Consider the following 20,090-nt stretch of genomic DNA (forward strand, 5'->3'; position numbering starts at 1 on the left):
TGGGCCTTGGGATTGGGTGACAATCACAGAAGTCAGTTCACTCTTGTCTCTTGCATCCGTCTTTTAGCAAGCACTTAAACCCAGTTTTTTCTGGTCCTTCTCAGTACTTCAAAGTAGTAGTTTATCAATAGAACCACCAAGCTAGACACAGTCCAAGAGGTCATCTGGTGCATCTCCGTGCCTTAGGCATAAGCATATCTAAGTAATTCCAGGCAGGTAACAAGAGACAAAGACAGCTTCTGCCTTGCACCACATTGCTTCTTGGCTGCAGGACCTTCCCTTGTGTTTCCCGCGAGATCTGGAGTCACCATATAGTTTTAAAGTGAGAAAGGACCTATTTTTGCAAAATTCCTGTATTCTTCTGCTAAATTTAGAATGATCTCCATGACTCCATGCACCATCACAGCAGGCAAAACCACCACAGTAAAGGAAAAAAAAAAAAAAAAACCATGTGAAGAGCATATGCGGACTGGTACACTTTAGGTTTTTTGTTTTTTGTTTTTTGTTTTAATGGTTCCCCTATAATTTCTGACCTAAGTGGCTTGGTAATAATCTAATGTGGGATATTCCATGACTCTTTGGGTGGATCCTCCAAATGGAGATTTATTTTATCAGCAGGGGGTTGTTGAGTGACATTCCTAGGGAGACTGTTTTTTTCCTCCTTTTTCCATCTCAAGCACAAAATCCAAGTCCTACAAATTCAGAAAGAGGTTGCCCACAAAGCAGGACAGATCTATCGTGCAATTGTTTTTAGACGTCCTTGACAGTGCAACAGTTCTGAATCTGATTACCCTGTTTACTACTGTGTTTGTGAGAAAGAATCCCTGATCATTGAGTTCTGTTGTGTTCCATAGCTGAACATCATCATTGTCTTTTTTACATAGCCAAGGAAGAATTCATAGACTAAAAAGCTGACTCTTCTTTACATGGCTTACTCTGTCAAGGTTGCGGGGGGGGGGGGGGGGCGGGGGGGAGGGCTGGGCAGGAGGCCAGTGTGGGGGGAGGGGAGGACCCGTATTTCTGAATGCTGTGTTTGCCCTCTTTGTAAGGACTTAGTACTTTTTCAATAAAAAATAAATTTAGTTTGTGGCTACACTTCAAGGAAGATGGTTTGATGGTAAGTGTAGAAGAGTCCCAGCTCTGGATTTAGAGAAGTCGTGTGGCTGAGTCCTTTAGCGTCACTTTCATGTGGTCCAGTGAGCCATTCTCAGAAACCGCAAACATTTTTGAAGATACTGAACTGGAGACATTCACAATTCTTCAGCCTCCCTCTCTTTTTTTTTTTTTTTTGCTATTAATCCTTCATGTTTTAACAAGTCCTGAAGTTAATACTGCCTACACTTTTTTCCCGTCAAATTGGAAGTCTTTTCCTTCTCTTCTGAGGCAAGTAATCTGTTCTCTTTAGTTCATACCTCACATAAATCAAAGGGGTGAATGTCAACACATGACATATCCAAATATCAACTTCCTTTTTTTTCTAATTAAGCAGGATTTAGACATTTGATTTGAAGAAGGTTGGTGTTCCTTAACATATAAAGTAACCCATATGTTCATCTCTTCCTATTCTTTTTGTTCTTCTTGGTAAAGCAAAAGTTCACTTTCAGCTTGCACCACATCCCTATTCCAGCCTAGGCATAGCAACCTGGGTTTCCTATTTCCTGGAAAAGACACGCTAGTGGTAAGTAAATGATTAGAAGTCTCTACCGAAAAAGCTTCTTTGACCTGAGCATGTTTCAGTGAGCATTATTGCCAGATATGATGGCATATTCCCACCTCACTTTATCCATAGTAAAGTTTTTGGAATAAACAAATTTATAAAAATGGAATATGTGTGTATATGTTAGTCATAACCCCCTTTCACCAACTGACCTCGAACTCTTGGGTTTCTTTTTTGGTCCAAATGCTTGCAAGACCTAAAAAGATTTTGGCAATCATCAGAAACAAGGGAAGTGTGAGAAACTGTCAGTCTAGAGAAACCTAGGGAGACAAGATGACTAAATATAATGGGGTCTCCTAGATGGGATCCTGGAGCAGGAAAGGGACATTGGGTAAAACCTAAGAACACCTGAGTGAAGCATGGATTTTTGGTAATAGTGTATCGATATCAGCTTCTTAGTTGTGACAGATGTACCACACAAATGTAACAATAGGGAAGGTGTTATAACAGTGGGGAAAACGGTGTGAGGTGTATGGGAACCGTAACATCTGAACTGCCTTTCTGCAAATCTAAAACTAGTATGAGACATTGATGAAAAAATAAAATATAAATTTGTGCTGATTTCTCTGTAGAACTCTTACTAGTTCTGACTACTGAAATAGGAGCAGGAGCCTCTTTTCCTTTTATAAGCCAAGTTTGTAAAGGAAACAAACTTTCCTTTTACAAAGAAAGGAATTTCCCAGTTGTTCTGCAGTGTGATATGGGTCCTATTCAGTCTGACGCCTGGCATGAGGAGGCTTTCCAATGCTCTGTGTGGTTTGACAGGCTGGAGCAGTTACTTTCTAAGAATGACTTTGCATTTTAAAGAACTTTTGCCAAGATTCCTCACCTTGCTGTTGGGTTGGTCCTGTTTGCTACAGCATGCAGGAGCGCTCTTCCCTTCTACAATAATTAATAATTCACATCATTATTTGGGGGGATAACCACTCATTTTAGAAGAACTTGGATGGGAATGGCATTTTTCGTTTGGCTGCACAGTGACAAGATGAAAACAAAGCATTTTCTCCCAAAGCAATGACAAGAAATGCAGAGCTTGTCAGTAGTGACGCGATCGGTTTCCAGTAGCTCGCTGTTCAGTAGACTATTATGGAATGATTAATTGGTCTCAATCAGTTCGCAGCGGGAAGTACCCACCTCATGGTAAATATCACCACAATTGGTACTAATTAGCTCTGTTGTCACCTGTCACAACTGGTAGGCTAAGAGCTGAGGCAGGTGATCAATCTATATACCGGCAACCCAAGTCCAACTGGAGAGGGGTTGGAGAGTCAATGCCATCGTAGTGGGCAGGGAGGCCAAAATCCCTCTCTGCTGTGAGGGCATGAATGAAGTTCAGTTGGTGATTACCAGTCCCAGAGCACGAAGTCAGAGGTGTGGTACTCAGGGGGGAGCTTGGGCATCTCAAAGAGAAAATGCACCTGGCATTCAATTGATGCAAGGTTTCACAGCATTTGGGCTTCTAAATCAGCCAGGCTGTAGTTCAAATCTGGGCTTTGCCACCTAGTATTCATTTGATCCAAGTCAGTGGCTTTACTTGCCCACATCTGGGTTTCCTAATCTGCAAAAATGAAGGCAAATTATTCACCCAGTAGCACTTTGTATATACACACTGTGGTGTGTGTGTGTGTGTGTGTGTGTGTGTGTGTGTGTATACACACACACCACAGGTCTGGCACTCAGAAGGTGCTCAAAAATTGTGGAACGCCCCCCCCACAAAGCAAATAACCACGTAACGTGGTGTCACAATGCTAATGTTCATTATCCCTCTTAATAATAAACAAGAAAATGTTCAGATGTTCAGTGTCAGCATGAAGAATGTTGCTGAAGGTAAGTTGGGGACCAAACCTTTACTGCCCTTTTTATTGATCCTTTTTTACGAGTCCAGTCACTTAGGAAGGGAGAGGAAGCAAGGGGAAACGTAAAAACTAGCAAATAAAATTGAAGGGAATTAGGCGATGGCTTGTAGCAGAGGAAAGTTTATTGGATCACATGTGTCTCAGTTGGGCAGGTTGTGACCAGAGCACATGACCCGTGAAGGAAGCATCCAAGGGATGATCTACATTGATACAAAAGGAACATCCCACTGGGACTTTGAGTCATATTCTACTAATTCATTGTTTTAGAATTGGGTTCTCCAAATTTCTCAATGACAATTCAACAAGACCCCGGGTGCTTGTTAAATCCACAGACCACTGGGCCTCTTTGAAATCCTGATTCAGAAGTTCCAGGCTGGGACCCAGGAATAATGTAGAGAATAGAGTTTTTAATCAGTTGTCTATGTGCTTCTTGTATTCAGAGAAGTTTGAGAACCACTGATTTAAAGCTGTACTTTTCACTTGACTGCACATGGAAATTTCCTGTGTAATTTTTAAAAATATCGATGCCTGGGACCTACCCCCCAGAAATTCTGATTTAATTGGTATGGGATGTGCCTTGAGCATGGGGAATTTTTTAAAGCTCCTCAGATGATGCTAAGGTACAGGCAAATATGGAGTAACGATGATTTAGAAAATAGCCTAAGGGGTCCACACACCTATGTGGATGATACAGGTGAATGATGAATAAGTAATAATTAGATATAAAGTCGCACCACATATAAGTAGATTCCCAGCACAGATTCAAGGTGTAAAATATGGTAAAAAAAAAAAAAATCCCATTTCAGAAAACTTTTTGGGAAGTAGTCTGCAAATTATCCCATTGCCCTGGAATTTTGTTGTATTCAGAAGTACTTGCACTAAGGCACTACCAGCTATGATTTAGAATCTCAGGTCTCCAAATTTCCAGTGCTTGCCATACTGGTATGCATACGAATGACAATGTGACATGAATCCAATCTTGACTTTCGCTACAGTCATCTCTGGTGCTAACATAGCACTGTCTTTCCTCTTCCTTCTCTTCCTCATTATCCAAAGTCATTAAATGTATGGACTTGGAATTACCACCCACAACAGGAACGATAACCAGCCATGAGGGTCTGTGAAATGGGAGAGAGAGTGACCATCCCAGACAGGAGGCAAGGCTGGTCAAAATAAGGACTCCAAAGAGTTAAGCCATGTAGCAAAAGGTGCAGTAACGCTTCTAGGAGACAGTTTGTCAACCCAGATCGTCAAGGCAGGACGAAGCATTACAATGAGAGTTGTTAGGAAGGATTTGTTGAGCAGAATGAGGGGGTCCTCTGGACCTTTGCTTTGACTGGAAATGTTTCTTCAAATCACAAAGTAGTCAATTCTAACTGTATATGGGGGCATGTTTTTGATCAGTATTTAAACTGCATTACTAACTTCAAATCTTCCAACAGCCCCAGAGAGGAGAGGCAAAGAAAATGACCTGTTTGTAGGCAGGGCAAGAATTATCATGCTTCTTTTATGAATTGAGAATTCAGGCTTAGACATCTCACTCCAATTAGGATGGCTGCTATAAAAAAAAAAAAAAAAAAAAAAAAAAAAAAAAACAGAACAAAAGCAAAAGATGACAAGGTTCGTCAAGGATGTGAAGAAACCAGAACCTTTGTGCATTGCTGATAGGAACGTAAAATGATGTAGCCACTATAGGTAACAGGGCAGTTTTAAAAAATTGAAAATAAAATATGATCAGCAATTCCACTTACAGGTATCTACCCAAAATAATTGAAAGCAGGATCCTAAAGAAATATTTGTATGCACCTGGATTCATAGTAACATGATTCACAAGAGCCAAACAGTGGAGGCAACCCAAACATCCACTGACAGATGAATAGATAAACAAAATGGGGTATGAACATACAAGGGAATATTATTCAGCCTTTAAAAGGAAGGAAATTCTGGTACCTGCTGGGACATGGATGTAGTACCACTTGGAGTATTACATGGATGTCTTAACCCCTTTAGGATATTGTGCTGAGTGAGATAAACCAGTCATGAAAGGACAAATACTATATGATTCCATCTATATGAGGTTCCAAGAGTAGTCAGAGTCATAGAAACAAAGTAGAATGGTGGTTGCTGGGAGCTGGGAGGAGGGTGGGCATGAGGAATGAGTGTGTAGCAGGGATGGAGTTCTAGTTGCTGGAGGTGGAAATGTTCTGAAGCGGACAGTGGTGACAGTTGTACAATTAGTGCCTCTGAACTGGACCTTTAAATATTGTTAGGCTGATACATTTTATGTTGTGTATTTCACCGCAGTCTTTTAAAATAAAGAAATAATTTGAAAATGTGCCAAACAACAACAACAACAAAACACCAATGTAAGGCTGAGAGGATTCACAGCCAGTAGGGGTCAGAGTGCAAAGTCAGCTCTAGGGCCTTCAGATGTGTCAGCCGTCCATTTCCACCTCCGTGGCTCTTAGGGAGTGGAAATTGAAGAAGATGTTCTAGGGGAAGTAAAGAGAATTGGATAATTTTATTCGAGGAAGGAGTGGTCAATGTAGTCTAGACAGTTGTCCTGAAGATAAGAAAGAAGGTTGGTGAGCTCCATGAATCAGAAGGTGTCTGCACACTAACATTTTTTAAAATTGAGATAAAATTCACCCTTTTAAGATACAAATTCAGTGTTCTTTAGTATATTCACAAAGTTGCGCAACCATCACCGCTCTATAGTTCCAGAACGTTTTCATCACCCCCAAAATCAGCCTTATGCCCATCAGTAATCATTCCCCATTATCCCCCTGACCTCCACCTTACGCAACCACTAATCCGCTTTCTGCCCCTGTGAGATTTTCCTCTTCTGGACACTTCATGTAAATGAAGTCATACAATATGTGGCCTTTTGTGACTTAGCCTAACGTTTTCAAGGTTCATCTATGTTATAGCGTACGTCAGTACTGTGTTTCTGTTTATTTATGGATTATTATTCCGTGGTATGACTTTACCACATTTTGTTTACTCCCCGGCTGGTGGATGTTTGGGTTGTTTCCGCTGTTTGGCTCCAATGAGTAATGCTGCTATGAAGGTTCGTGTACAAGTTTCTGTGTTGTCATGTGTTTTCCGTTATCCTGGGTGTATACCTAGGAGTGGAAATTGCTGGATCATATGCTAACTGTACATTTAACTTGTTCAGGAACTGCCAGACTGTTGTCTAGAGTGGCTGCCTCCTGTCACATTCCTACTGGCATCTCAGGAGTGTTCCCATTTCTCCCATCTCTTCACCAGCACTTGGTATTTGCCCCTTTCTGCCCTCCCCTCCAGCTTTATTGGGGTATAATTGACATGCAAACATTTTTAAATCCTAGCCAGCCTCGTGGGTGAGAAGTGGCATCTCCTTGTGGTTTGTGCATGAACTTTTGTCTTCTCAGCACCCAGTCCAGGTCTGTCTCTTGCTACACAGTAGCAACTCACTACTAATAAAGATGTGAAAATTCTGAAGGGTTATAGGAAAGAGGATCATCATGAGTGGTTTCTAGTCTTTGGGAAATCAAATTTTATTTTATATTTTTTAAAGATTTTATTTATTTATTTGACAGAGCACAAGCAAGGGGCGTGTCAGGCAGAGGAAAAGCAGGCTCCCCGCTGAGCAAGCTGCCTGATGTGGGACCCGATTCCAGGACCCTGGGATCATGACCTGAGCTGAAGGCAGGCGCTTAACTGACTGAGCCACCCAGGCATCCTGGGGAATCAAATTTTAGAATCAGCTGCTTTTCATTTTTTGAATACAAACTGAGTCAAGAGGTAGCAAGCAAGCTCACTGAATCTTTGCTCCTGGGTACTCCATTACTAAGGGGGTGATAAATTTCAGTAGATGGTTACTCTTAGAGTTTAGAAGAATGGCATGTGCACCCAGGGATAGAGACTTAGAAGAAAAGAGAGCTCTGCAAGAAGAAAGACCCTTTCCTTCATCTCAATTAAAGTGAAGTGCCCGACTCAGGACTCACTTCTTGGCTTCACCACCTTCACACCTTCCACACTGTCAGATGCCTGGTGCTACAGGATTGCCTGTAAGAGGGGTTTTCGACAGCAGTGTTCTCCAATTACACGTGTTTCCATTAACAAAAGAAATATCTTTGTGGGTTTCTTAGGTACTTGCAGAAATATATTCTAGCTCACTAGTAGCCAGAAGCATCTGGTCTGTCTGCCTCACAGTCCTCTGACAGTTAAGCATTTGCTTTTAGGCAAATAAAATGTCAGCCACCATTAAACAGCATATGGCAACAATATGGCCATTCCCTCTTGGGACCAACCTCTCCCCAGAAGAGATGGTACTTGAAATAGGAGATGCTTTTGAATGTAAGACCCCTCTCCCTCCCACACGGGCATGGTAGCTGGGGAGTGGGCAGAGTGCCACACACAAAAGGACTCAGGCAACCATATCAAATGTGAACATAAGGGGCAAGCTGCCCAGCCAGCAGTGACCAAAGGCTGTTTGTCCTGGGCATCTGGGGCTGTGGTTAAGGGGAAGTACCATCCCGAAACTGGCCAGGATTAGCTCTCTAAAATAAAAAACAGCCCCCACAGCCACTGAAAGAGGGGTTGGGGCTGACTGCTATTGAATGCGGTGGGGGTGCAGTGAGCAGAGGGAGCCCTTGAAAGCGGAGTCTCCACCCGTCTCATCTCTGAATTCACCCTGTGAATGGGAGAAAATAACTGCCTTTTCTTGAAATAGATGAGGAGAGTGTGGAACCCTGTCTAGTGGGTCAGCTCATGTGCAAGTGGACGTGTGGTCAGAGGGATAAGGGGGAGGGCTGCCTTTGCAGGGACAGCCAGTAACCAAGCACTCTGCTCAAGAGTAAAAAAATAAAGTTTCCTCCAGAGCATCTGGGCTGCCGCATCTGTGGAGGGCACCAAAAATTGTCAATAGAGATGCCCGGATGCTCCAAACATAGTCCCCAAACCTTGCTTGTCCTGATTGGATGGAACTATAATATGCTGATAATCAAAATGTGGTGCTCGTCCTCTTGGAAACAGTGGTTCCTCGTATAATACTATTTCTGTGTGACTTGTGTTGGGATATAGCTGGTCAGACTCACTGGCTTTATCTCAAGCTTTTACTGTATGAGTTAATCATATTTCTGGGCCAGATCAGTGAACTCACTAGCCTTGTAAAAACATTCAACTGCAGTGTCAGAAAAACTTACACTGATTAGACATTAACACTGTCCAGAAATTCTTACCAACTTTATCATTATTCTTCTACTCGTGTAAACTGCTTGATTTGAATGTTTAAAGGCCATGCGTTATTTCTCAAAATCAATCTAAGGCTCTGATATTTTAAAGAATAAAATAAAATAAGGAAAAAGTTAAAACTCCAAAAATATTTATAGAGATACATACTCTTTTTTTTTAAGATTTTATTTATTTATTTTGACAGACAGCAAGAGAGGGAACACAAGCAGGGGGAGTGGGAGAGGGAGAAGCAGGCTTCCCGCAGAGCAGGGAGCCCTATGCGGGACTCGATCCTAGGACCCTGGGAGCATGACCTGAGCCGAAAGCAGATGCTTAACCAACTGAGCCACCCAGGCACACCGAGGTATATATTCTTAAAGAACTAAGAATAGGGGCACCTGGGTGGCTCAATCAGCTGAGCATCTGCCTTCGGCTCGGGTCATGATCCCGGGGTCCTGGAATCGAGTCCCGCTTAGGGCTCCCTGCTCAGCGGGGAGCCTGCTTCTCCCTCTCCTCCCCGCTTGTGCTCTCTCACTGTCTCTCCTTCTCTCGCTCTCAAATAAATAAAATCTTAAAAAAAAAAAAAGAACTAAGAATAACAAAGCAGCTCCTTGTTTCCAATTAATTTTGCTTGTCTAAATTGTATTAATCATATAGTTTAATAATGCTTTATTATGACCCTGAATAACTGAATTGGCTACAAAATTTTAAATGCCTAGGAAAGTGATGAAGTTTTTAAAATAACGTTAATATTATTAATAATGGTTTTCATAGACTATGTCTTCAGAAAATGTACTGTGCAAAGGAGAACAACAAAAAACCCTGCATATTTTAGTAGCGTCAATCAGTATTTCTGGAATGCTCTTTTTACTCTTTACCAAATCATTATAACTGACAGGGTGATATCATCCTTTGCTCCTTATGCTGACAGTCAATAAATTCCAAGACAATTGACAACAACAACTAGGTCGGTAGCTGTATTAGCAGCAGGAGATTGCAGGGGTTTTTCTAAAACTCTACTCCTAGGGGTTGATGCAGACTTTCCAAATTAGAACTTTCTCTGTAACTGGGGGACTGTTCCCATGTGACCAAAGGAACCTAAACTTTTGGATGAAAATTAAAAACTTCAGTCAATCACCCAAATGTTTGCCACCATTACGTCAAACATCAGGGTACTTAAAAACATCTCAAGAAGTGACTAAATTTTAAACTTTACATCTAGATAATTGAGATCATACTGGCTTAGTGTTTCCATATGGATGATAGTATGTCAAATGAAGCACACCCTGGAGATGTCTTGAGCCTCTATGTTCTAGAATACATAGAATACATATTATAATTAATGTTTGATGCTTAAGATAGAAACAAAATTGATAATCACATAACTACTCCTCCATTGCTAATCTTCCAAATAGAAAATTAAAATAAGTGTATCTTCTCTTTGTCCTCATGTTTTGGTTTTCAGCAGAGCAAAGTAGACTTTGGTGGTAGAACTCTGGGGCTCGAGGTATTGTGACTCTTTCTTTTAGCATGAATTTGACTTTTTATCAAATGCAAATAGAATTCTGAATTCGAGATTGGGGGCATTTGTCACATTTAAAACTCCTTGAAATTGTTTCATTAGTACTTAGTGGGCACTATGTGTTTGATGAATAAGTGAATAATGAATAATGAACAAATAATGAATGAAAAAGTAGGAATTAGTGTTCTCACTTTGTGGAGTTGGATTCTAGGTGATTGACAACTGTATGTTTCAGTTTCGTAGAAGTACCTCCACTGTTTATTTTTCTCTAGCTTAGAGAAGATTTGGAGTGGTATTTGCTGAGATGTAACTGAAACACAGAAGCAATCAAGTGGTTGAATTCTGGATTTTTAAAATTTAATGACCTTCCTTTATCCATATTGATCAGAGCTTTGGTAAATTCAATTGTTGATACCACCTGGATAATTTTAAGTCTTTCTGAAGCTTTAAAGAAAATGTTTCCAACATAGCTCAAGCAACATAAGAATTTCATCAGTTGAAAACTAAAAATCGCTTCTGTGGGATGTGTAAAACAAGAAGCTGACCAGCATTATTTTCTTTTTCTTTAATTCAGTGTCATTATTGAGAGTTATTCTTGAACTTTATGAAAACCAGATTGGGGCACAAGCATGTTCTCCATCTAATCGTGTTCAAGGAATTGGAACTGAAAATCATTCAAACTAGGAAAACATGACATTGAAAAATAGTCTGCATTCTTTCTTCTACCTCAGTGTATCTGAGGCTCTTTCTGACAAGGAAGACTTGGGCTGATAGTAGATCTGATCTTTTTAGAAATGGACGTTTAGCTTCCCAGTCAGGAAGAGATCATAATTTTTTTTTTCAATCACTTTTTCACTTCGCTGGCCTATCAGTGACAACCTTTGATCCTCTCACATTTTTCCTCAGAAAGCTATTGTTGCTCACTATCGTCCACAGAAAAAAATCCAAACAGCGCCTACCATTCAAGGCCCTCTTTTATCTGGCCCAGGTGACCTATCTAACCGCATTCCCTACTACCTGATTCTTCCGTTCAAGCTCCTTCCCACCAAAACCAGACTGCTGGTTTGGGCTGTTTACCAGCCTCCAATCTTTCATCCTATTACCCCATCTCCCAGGAATGCCTATTTCTTTTCCTCTCCGCTTGCTGAGTGTTCCGCAGCTACTTCAAGGGGTGAAACATTCCCATTCATGAGGTCTTTCTAATCATCCACCCTTTCCACTCTCCTCTTTTCTCCCCTCCCCTAGGTAAAACTAATCTTTCCCACCTCCCCCATGCATGCACACGTGCTACTGTGATGATTTAGTCATGGCATGCATCATATTCAAGGCTGCTCTTTGTGTGTGCAAATTGTGTCCTGCACAAGGATGTCAAACCCAAGGGACAAATGAAGACAAAGATCCACCTTACTCTCCACTTGCCAAGGCATGCACCTCCCCACATGTCTATGTCTGTGCAGAGAGGCATCTTTTTCTATTTCATAGGAAGGCTAGCGTGTATGGACTAACAGCATATGCAGCTCTGTTCATTGGCATGCATGCTTTTTTCTTTTATCAGGGCACAAGTTTGTTGAGGGCAGTGACTACCTTTGTATTCCCATCATGCCTGGTACAATGCCTTTCTCACACGTAAGGTCATTCACTGAATTTAATTGAAAGGATGAAATGTATTTATTTTTAAAAAATTGCTTCCACATATAAACACAAACATGGAAGCACTGTGGGGATCAAAATGGACTTTTTTTTGCAAATGTGGAACGGCCAACTTATCTGATTTTAAGTGTATCATGGTTCTAAGTAATTTCCTATAAAATGTAGTGCCCAGTAGTCTTTTGTGGAATTTCAGAAACCACATTCATGATGCTATGACAGGCCCTGGTAGAGCTGGACTGAAATCCACTTCTGACTGTTTGTTAAAATAGGCAAAGAATAACATTAAGAATTGTCTGAAGTGGGCAGGATCAAGGTCAAGAGACTGCCCATGGGAGGTGAGGGAATTTGGGGAGGAACCGGTTGGAGCAGTCTGAGGTCAGTATACCTCCTAGAAGTCTACATTAAGGCGAGAACACAAAACCAAAAAAAAAAACAAAAACAAAAAAACACGATGTCTTAAGGTCCTTGAAGCTTTGCCAACACTGTATATAGTATAACTCGATGTGGCCATGCCCTCAAAGTAAAGAATTGCTTTGTAAAGACTTTCGTGGAGAATTAATATTACTTCTGATGCAATTTTGTTGATAAAATGGGAAATGTCCACACAAACCAAGCTTTATATACCACAAGACAATGACACACATAAGCTAGGTTTTATGCCTATTTGAAGACATGGCCGGGATGTCAAATTTCAAGTTTCATGGGGTAAACATTGACCAACCCCTCAAGGGAAAAATCTGTGTCAAGATACAAAATATTCTACTAACTACGCATTTAACAGTCGCTTTATGTTTTCCAGGATGTGTTGAGTTGATGTGATGAACTGTTTTCTCTTCGGGAGGAAACAAGCCTTCTCCAACCATTTCACAGTACACGTTTCTCCTCCTTTCTCCTCCCAGTCCTCTGTGATGTCCGTGTGCTTCGCTCGTTTCCATCCCAACTTGGTGGTCGGTGGGACTTACTCAGGCCAGATTGTCCTGTGGGATAATCGCAGTCATCGAAGGACGCCGGTGCAGAGGACACCCTTGTCAGCTGCTGCCCACACCGTAAGTCAGCTTTTGTCATTTCTCTGTCAGCCACCCAAGCCCTGAAAGGGGATAACTGACAGAAGTATGCATGTGGTCAGTAACTCCAAGTTAGAAGTGTGTAATTCGTAGCAATTGTATCCTGACAGACTGAAATAAAATGAGTGAAAAGTAGGTGAAGGAAGCACTGGGTGTAGAGAAAATCTCTTAATGATCTACAAGTTTTAGCACAGAGGAGGGATCTCTCTGGATGCACCAAAGACCATTGGTGAGGTGGGGACAGATTAAAACTACAAAAGGACATAGGGAGAAACTTGGGAAGAGGCATCTGTGAAATTTTTGTAAAGAAACCCTTTGCATTGACATTGTAACGTGGAAACTCATATTTTCAAATGGGCCATGAAGAGTAAGCATTTCATGTCTAGGGATAGCATATGGGACTTTTGCCAACAGTCCTTTTCCATCTGTGATTTGAGGGAGTGCTATGACTTTAAATTCTGGAATGTATGGTTGTAAGTCTCAACGGTAAAGTCTACAGTGACAATATAATCCCTCGGGTTAAAAGTCAACATCTCAAAACCATTACCCACAATTTAGCAGAAGAGGTTCAGTATAGTGTTCATAAGACAACTACTCTGTCATTTCCTTTAAGAGAATGACAGGTGTGTTTAGCAGTTGTTAGGAGGAATGAGAAGACAGGCATGTCTCCATCAATCCTTGCTACCTTGACATGCAGAGTAACTGATGTTCTTTCTCTGAAATGCCCAAATTATGCCCAAGGATACAGCTCGACTATTGTTTCAATTTCCTTAATGTGGTTGCCTCATTTGTTCCATCTGCTGGCCTCAAAACCATTCTGGCTTTAAGAAAGGACCGTTAGCTGCTTTAGCTAAGACCATGAAGAGGAAAATTCTTCCATCCTTGTAAGATTGACAATGGGAAATGACAAATACCAAGTCAGCCTTAATTCTGATTGACTTGGGCCTGAGACACATGCAGGTGAAATGAGTTCTTGGGAATCTTGGAAAATTGCTCTTGCCTACCCCATTTCTGCAAACTAATAACAGAAAATTGTGACCCAGGAGAAGACAGCTTGACACAGGTGTTTGCTCAAGTCGTGTGAAACCGCTTCTTGGCTGGATGCGCATATCTGGTGTGTTTCTGAGCATGTCTCATGAAATTTCAAAAATTATAAATCTAAATGTTAGAGCAATAAGTTTCAGGGGAAAATCCAAATCCAGGAGCTCTTCCAAAGAGTTAAGCTTTCTTTGTCAAGTAACTTAGGATATGATCATTACAATTAAAATACTATTGTTATCAAATAGTAACGTATTTCTGCTCGAAAATAAAACATTTTTCTCCTCTTTTGCTACGTTTTGTTGAGTCCACAGCTAAAAGGGCACAGTTAATTTTGTGATTGCCTTTCAACTTCCACTAATGCCTGGCTGATTGGTACCAGGATCAAAAGTGGTTAAGGAAAAAGAGGCCCGCCACAGATTACTAATTTCCTTTCACACCCACCACACATATGCATTTGGGACAACAGGAAATCCTAATTAAAGCAAAACCCTTCTGCCACACAGTAAGTTTATTCCTTAAATAAATAAAAACAATCTGGCATGTATACTGGAAAAATGAGCTGTAGCATTGCTTTTTTCTTTCCATTAAGTAGAGCTATGGATGCCTGTGTGTGTGTGTGTGTGTGTGTAGGCTTTCCCACGTGTCTGCTTCTGTTCTGGTTTCTTTACATCTCTCTCTTTTCTTTTAAGCCGAGTTTTATTACTCATGAAAGCACAGGCCAGTAGTACTGATTAAAGCCAGGGAGGGGCTACCACGCACATTCTTTCTCGAGACATTCAGCTCTATACATTCTTCTAGATGCTTTCCTTTCCCTCCAGTTACCACCCTTAGGAGTCCCAATCCACTAGAATTTTGGTGCTTTGTGTTGATGCTTGGTGGTTAACAAAGAAACCCCATTGGACCCTTGCTGAAAATCACTAGGCGGATTTCAGGTTCACAACATTTGAACCTTGCTTTCCTATGCCTCAGTGTTACAGTCTGCTGTTTTTCGGTGAAGATTTGTTTCATCCATTCTCCCACTTGATTTCCACATGGAGATTTGAATGCTTGTTGCTGGGGCCTTGAGTTGCATTGCTCACAGGTTCCACACACACCGGAGGCTTGGGAAAAACCATTGTGCACAGTCCCACAACCAGTCAGTCCTCCTGAAACTTAGAGACCTGATCAGGATAGCACTGAGTTTCAGATCCCTGCTGTACTCACCACTGTCCACATCCACTAAGGCTGATTGAAAGTTTCTGTAGGAATGTGGCATGAACAAGACTTAGGGATTCAGTTGGCCATCCAATTGCCAAAAAAGCCAATGTAATCTTAGCATATATAAATACAAGTGTACTTTTTATCATGCGAGAAGTAAAAATTCAACACTTCTAGATTTCTATATTCTGTTGCTCAGAATATAGGTCGACAGTTGTGTTTTGTTCTCGGAACTTCACTGTAAGAGGAGCTCAGACAAAATATAACGTATTCAAAGTGGGGGTGACCGGCATCAGGAGGGTATTGAAAGCCTGAAAGCTGGGTACTCGAGACCCTTTGGAGGAATTGGCGAGGATTAGTCTGAGTAAGACAAGACTGGGGGAGAGGGGTAACATAACAACACTCTATAAATATTGTTTGGACTTGATCTGTATGATCCCAGAGGGCACTGTACTAAATAAAAGCATCTCCTTGAGCTTTCTTGATCCCCAGTGGTAGAAGGAAGAAATCTCCAGGAATTGGTGCAAAAACTGACTACGCTTAAGAAAGGTGTTTCAGCAGAGTTTGGACCACCTCTTGGTGGAAACAGATGACTAGCTGCCCTAGATGATGATTACAGTTCCTTCTGACCAGGAGTTTATATGATAATAATAGTTTGGGAACCATCCTTTATATAATATCAACTTTCCAATATTAAAGATTGTTTCATTGTCATTGTGGCTAGGTATTATGGATAGTAACTCATCAAGAGTAAGACTTAGACTGTCAGCTATTTGCACAGAGAGGCACCAGCTAAGTTGTGGCTTGGCCCATGATGGCTAAGCTGCCTGAAATCTAACCCACATGACTGCTAGGTTCTGCTTATGCTAACCTTCCATTTAGTATTTAATGTGCAGCTGCAAATGATTTTAGCCTACCATTTAGGATTCTACAGAGTTATGACGGGAGGTTAGAGCATCTTGCTTATGATTCCCAGGATGTATAAATGACCTTCCTCAAGGCCCCGGCCAAATCGAAGCCTCCGTAGTAGTAGCCCAAATGATATTTTTGAAAAATAAATCTATCATTATCCTAGATTTTGCAGTGACACAGAAGAGCCTAATTTTATCTCATGAGGTGCCTCGTGCCAGTAAGCCCTGCTACCAATATCTCTCCCTCAAATTAAAGAGGCTGATGAATATTAACCACTTTTCTGTAAAGAATGTTAACAAATGTTTGGCACTGTGATTATAATGCACTAACCTCCAGATTTAGTAACACATATTCGTTCCAAAAGTCAATAGTTGTACTCTTTTGAAAGCTGTCTTTTTTCATCACTCATGGTGAACTTAGCAGCCAAACTATGTGCTCCTTCTGCCCCATCAATCATCATTTGCTGCTGCTCCCTTCAGCTCTGGGGGACTGCCTCTGACAGAGCAAGGTGAGGCTTGGTAAGTATTTCCACTCCTGGGCGTTGCTGCCAGAGCTTTTAGAAAGCAGTCAGGTTCAAATCAAAAGTGGCAAATGACTTGAGGCTTGTATTATTGGAGGATTCTGTCACTCTTTAATCCTCATTTTAGAGTAATGTGTTGGACGCTCCAACGTAAGCATTTCCTCCTGGATCATCGTCTGATCCCCCATGTTTATGTTTTCACAGCATCCCGTGTACTGTGTAAATGTTGTGGGGACTCAGAATGCTCATAACCTCATCACCGTCTCTACTGATGGTAAGATGTGTTCCTGGAGCCTGGACATGCTCTCAACTCCACAGGTGCGTTTGTTTTCCCCTACACAGTAGAGCATCCTGGTTAAAAGAGATACTTGCCTAATGGAACATAGTTCCTAAAAGCCAAACCCTCACATCCTATAGGAGCTAAAACCAATGGATGCACTTGAAAGAGTGGGGCCTGCTTTCAGCAGTCTCCTCTTGAAGCCAAAACCCATTTCCTTTACCGCAAATCATGTAATTATTGTAATACATTAATCCTTAGGTCAGTTTCAAGTGAAAATTAAATAATCCATTTTAAAGCATAGTAATTATAGAAGTTGCCTGTGGTATGAATTGTACTTACACTACAGCATTGTTAAACAAATGCAAACGAAGTTGGAGCTCCACAGAGCAATCTTTTATGGGCACTTGCCTTGGAGGAAAGGTGTCCCTGCGAAAGAGAAATCCAAGCCCTTGCTTACATCCGTAGCCTAGATGACCACCTGTGTGTATGAAGAATTTGTCCAACCATCTGCTTTGTCCTCTGGAATGTTTGTTAGGATGGCTCCTGCCATTCCTTGCTCAACAAATGAGAAGTTGAAAATGCAAAAGTTCCAAAATTTCCAAAAAATTTCCACTACTGATTACAGTAACGGAAACCAAACAAAGAAGCACAGAGGAAGAGACCACTGTGGGGGAGGCATCTAAATGCAACTTGCAAAATATATGTGTGTATACAAGATGCATACATGCACGCATAAACACATGCATAGATGCACTCTGTCCACATTTCTTGGTGGGGAAAGAAAAGTATTTCATTGTCCTCCAACTAAAAACGCAGAGAAGGATTTAATGTTAGAGACTTTGACAAAAATGTGAGGTACCATCAAGAAAAGTATAAAGATATCTAGGAGATAATTCTCAGTGTTAACATTCTATTCCCTTTCCTGGAATAACAACCCTAGAATGTCTGGCTCACAATTTTAGAAGACACTGATGTTTCAAACACATAAGGAAATGTGAAACCATAAAGAACCTCCCATAAGTCTCCAAAATACAGATGTAGAGAATATTAAAGCTAAGTAAATTCTTTTTATAATTTGGGGTGGGGGTTGGTGGGGAAGATCTAATAAGCTCCTAACTACTTAAGTTTATCTATTTTGACGATCTTTTACCATTATACAAGTTGGGAGTTGTATGTGGCTATTTTATAGCTTTGTCTTAAAATTCTCAGCAATATGTTGTTTGCTTTTAAAAGCATGGAGATTACAAACAGATATAAGAGCGAACCCTCTAATTAGGAATTTTTAATTGCCCATTTGGCTGATTAAACTTGTATTTGTTTAAGTTAAAACCAGTCGAACAGGGGCTGCAAGACCATTTTTATTAGTTTTAGCATGCCCACCGACTCCTGTCCCTGTACAGAGATGTCCAGGGATGGCAGGCAGACCGGGAGCATTCAGCAGTCGCCCTGTCCCTCTCTGTTCCAAGTGGGTGACTGAGAGACTGTACCTTTCCTGCTGCTAATTTGAGTGATGGAGCAGCCCATTGGACAGTCCAGTTTTCTCTGCTGTCATAGTGTCCCCTCACGGATGCATTCCTTATGTGTGTGACTCTCATGTACTGCAAGCATGTCACATGACCATATGATCTGAGCTACCCTGACTGTTAGCACACGCAGCCGATTTCTGGACTCCTCAGCTCAGGTGACCTGGCTTATTCATTTGCGCAAAAAAACTAAACTCCCTAACAAAGTGACATGATCCCCTAAAATGATTAAAATTACTTCAGGTGCACAAAGTAGGCTGTTTAATGTAAATAGCCAGAAATATTTAGGGGTGTTAGTTACACTTAATTACTCTTCACCATCATTAAACTGAATTCAGCAGAACATCTCTTAAAATATACTTTGATTCCCGGTTTTGAAAATAATCTGAGATTAAAAAAAAGATTTTCATTTGCTATTTTAAAGACTTACTTCAATAGAAGCCTACACACCCAACGGCTGCACTTCATGAAATCATGTCCCCGTTGAAATCTGGTTTTTCTGACTTGAGTGACAACTTTCTGGTTTGAGTCCATGGAGGACACACACTTCCTGCTTTGACAAATGTGCTTAGTACATCTGACATTAATACACGTGTATTCTCACAAACAATTGATTTCGAAATGTTTGTAAATACGAGGGTATTGTGTGTTTTATTAAAGCCCGGGGCTGACAAGTGTAACCATTACAGTATTATCTTTAGTTTCTGCCCCATTAGTTTCAAAATTCTCACCTGTCATCTCTGACTGACTTAAGAAGCAGCACACACTGATGAGATCCAGCCGGCCTGAAACCAGAGATACACAGAAGCATGGATGTCAGGGGCAGTAATGCGTGGTTTCTGGCACAGCGAGGGTCTTTTGTAACGCTGTGTGAAAAGCAAACAGACGATTGAGCCAAATGATTTTTCCGTGCTATCTTTGGCATGGCGAGGAGTTGACAGAGGGAACGTAACCATGCTGTGTTTTGGTAGGAGAGCATGGAGCTGGTGTACAATAAGTCCAAGCCTGTGGCTGTTACCGGAATGGCTTTCCCAACGGGAGACGTCAATAACTTCGTGGTTGGCAGTGAGGAGGGTACAGTCTACACGGCCTGTCGTCATGGAAGGTGATTTTGTGTTTTCTTACCCATGACGCGTTTCTCACTTCCGAAAGTCTGTTATTGCATTCTGGATTAGAACCACCTTGCGTTATGAGAAAGGCATAACTGAAGACATACGAAGCACACCTCGAGTTCCCATTATCTTAGAGCATCCATCTGTTCTGATCATTAGCTGTTGTAAGCCTCGCATGGTTCACACTGCCTTGAGGAGAAAAGCCCAAGCTTCTTAGCATATCATATAAGACCCTTGACTACCTGCTCCTTCCAAGCCTCAGCCTTCAGGCTCCAGCCACACACCCGTGGGGGATAACAATCCCCAAACGCAGCTTACCCCCACACACCTCCATGAGTTCCCACCCTGTTTCTTCTCCTCTCTTTTTGGCCTGGTTCATTCCTCCTCGGCCTTCAAGAGCCAGCCCAGAGGTCCTTCCACATGGAAGCCTCTCCTGACTCCCTTGAGCAGAGAAAACCCTCTCCTCCTTTATGGTTTCA

At 41.4% G+C, this 20,090-nt stretch overlaps 1 protein-coding gene across 5 annotated transcripts in view; it reads left to right on the forward strand.

The window, feature by feature from the left end:
* DYNC1I1 (dynein cytoplasmic 1 intermediate chain 1) overlaps window positions 1-20,090 on the forward strand; it is a 272,515-nt gene that overhangs the window by 190,958 nt on the left and 61,467 nt on the right. For all 5 annotated transcript variants that reach the window (XM_088018701.1, XM_028118650.1, XM_028118661.1 and 2 more), the window contains 3 exons: window positions 12,862-13,008; window positions 16,901-17,014; window positions 19,471-19,604. In XM_088018701.1, the coding sequence (XP_087874827.1) occupies window positions 12,862-13,008; window positions 16,901-17,014; window positions 19,471-19,604 (395 nt within the window). The remainder of the gene's footprint in view (window positions 1-12,861; window positions 13,009-16,900; window positions 17,015-19,470; window positions 19,605-20,090) is intronic.

Source organism: Eumetopias jubatus, unplaced genomic scaffold, assembly GCF_037043125.1.
Source record: "Eumetopias jubatus isolate StellerSeaLion01/CBP00866 unplaced genomic scaffold, mEumJub1_p1.0 scaffold_14, whole genome shotgun sequence".
NCBI classification, from domain to species: Eukaryota; Metazoa; Chordata; class Mammalia; order Carnivora; family Otariidae; genus Eumetopias; species Eumetopias jubatus.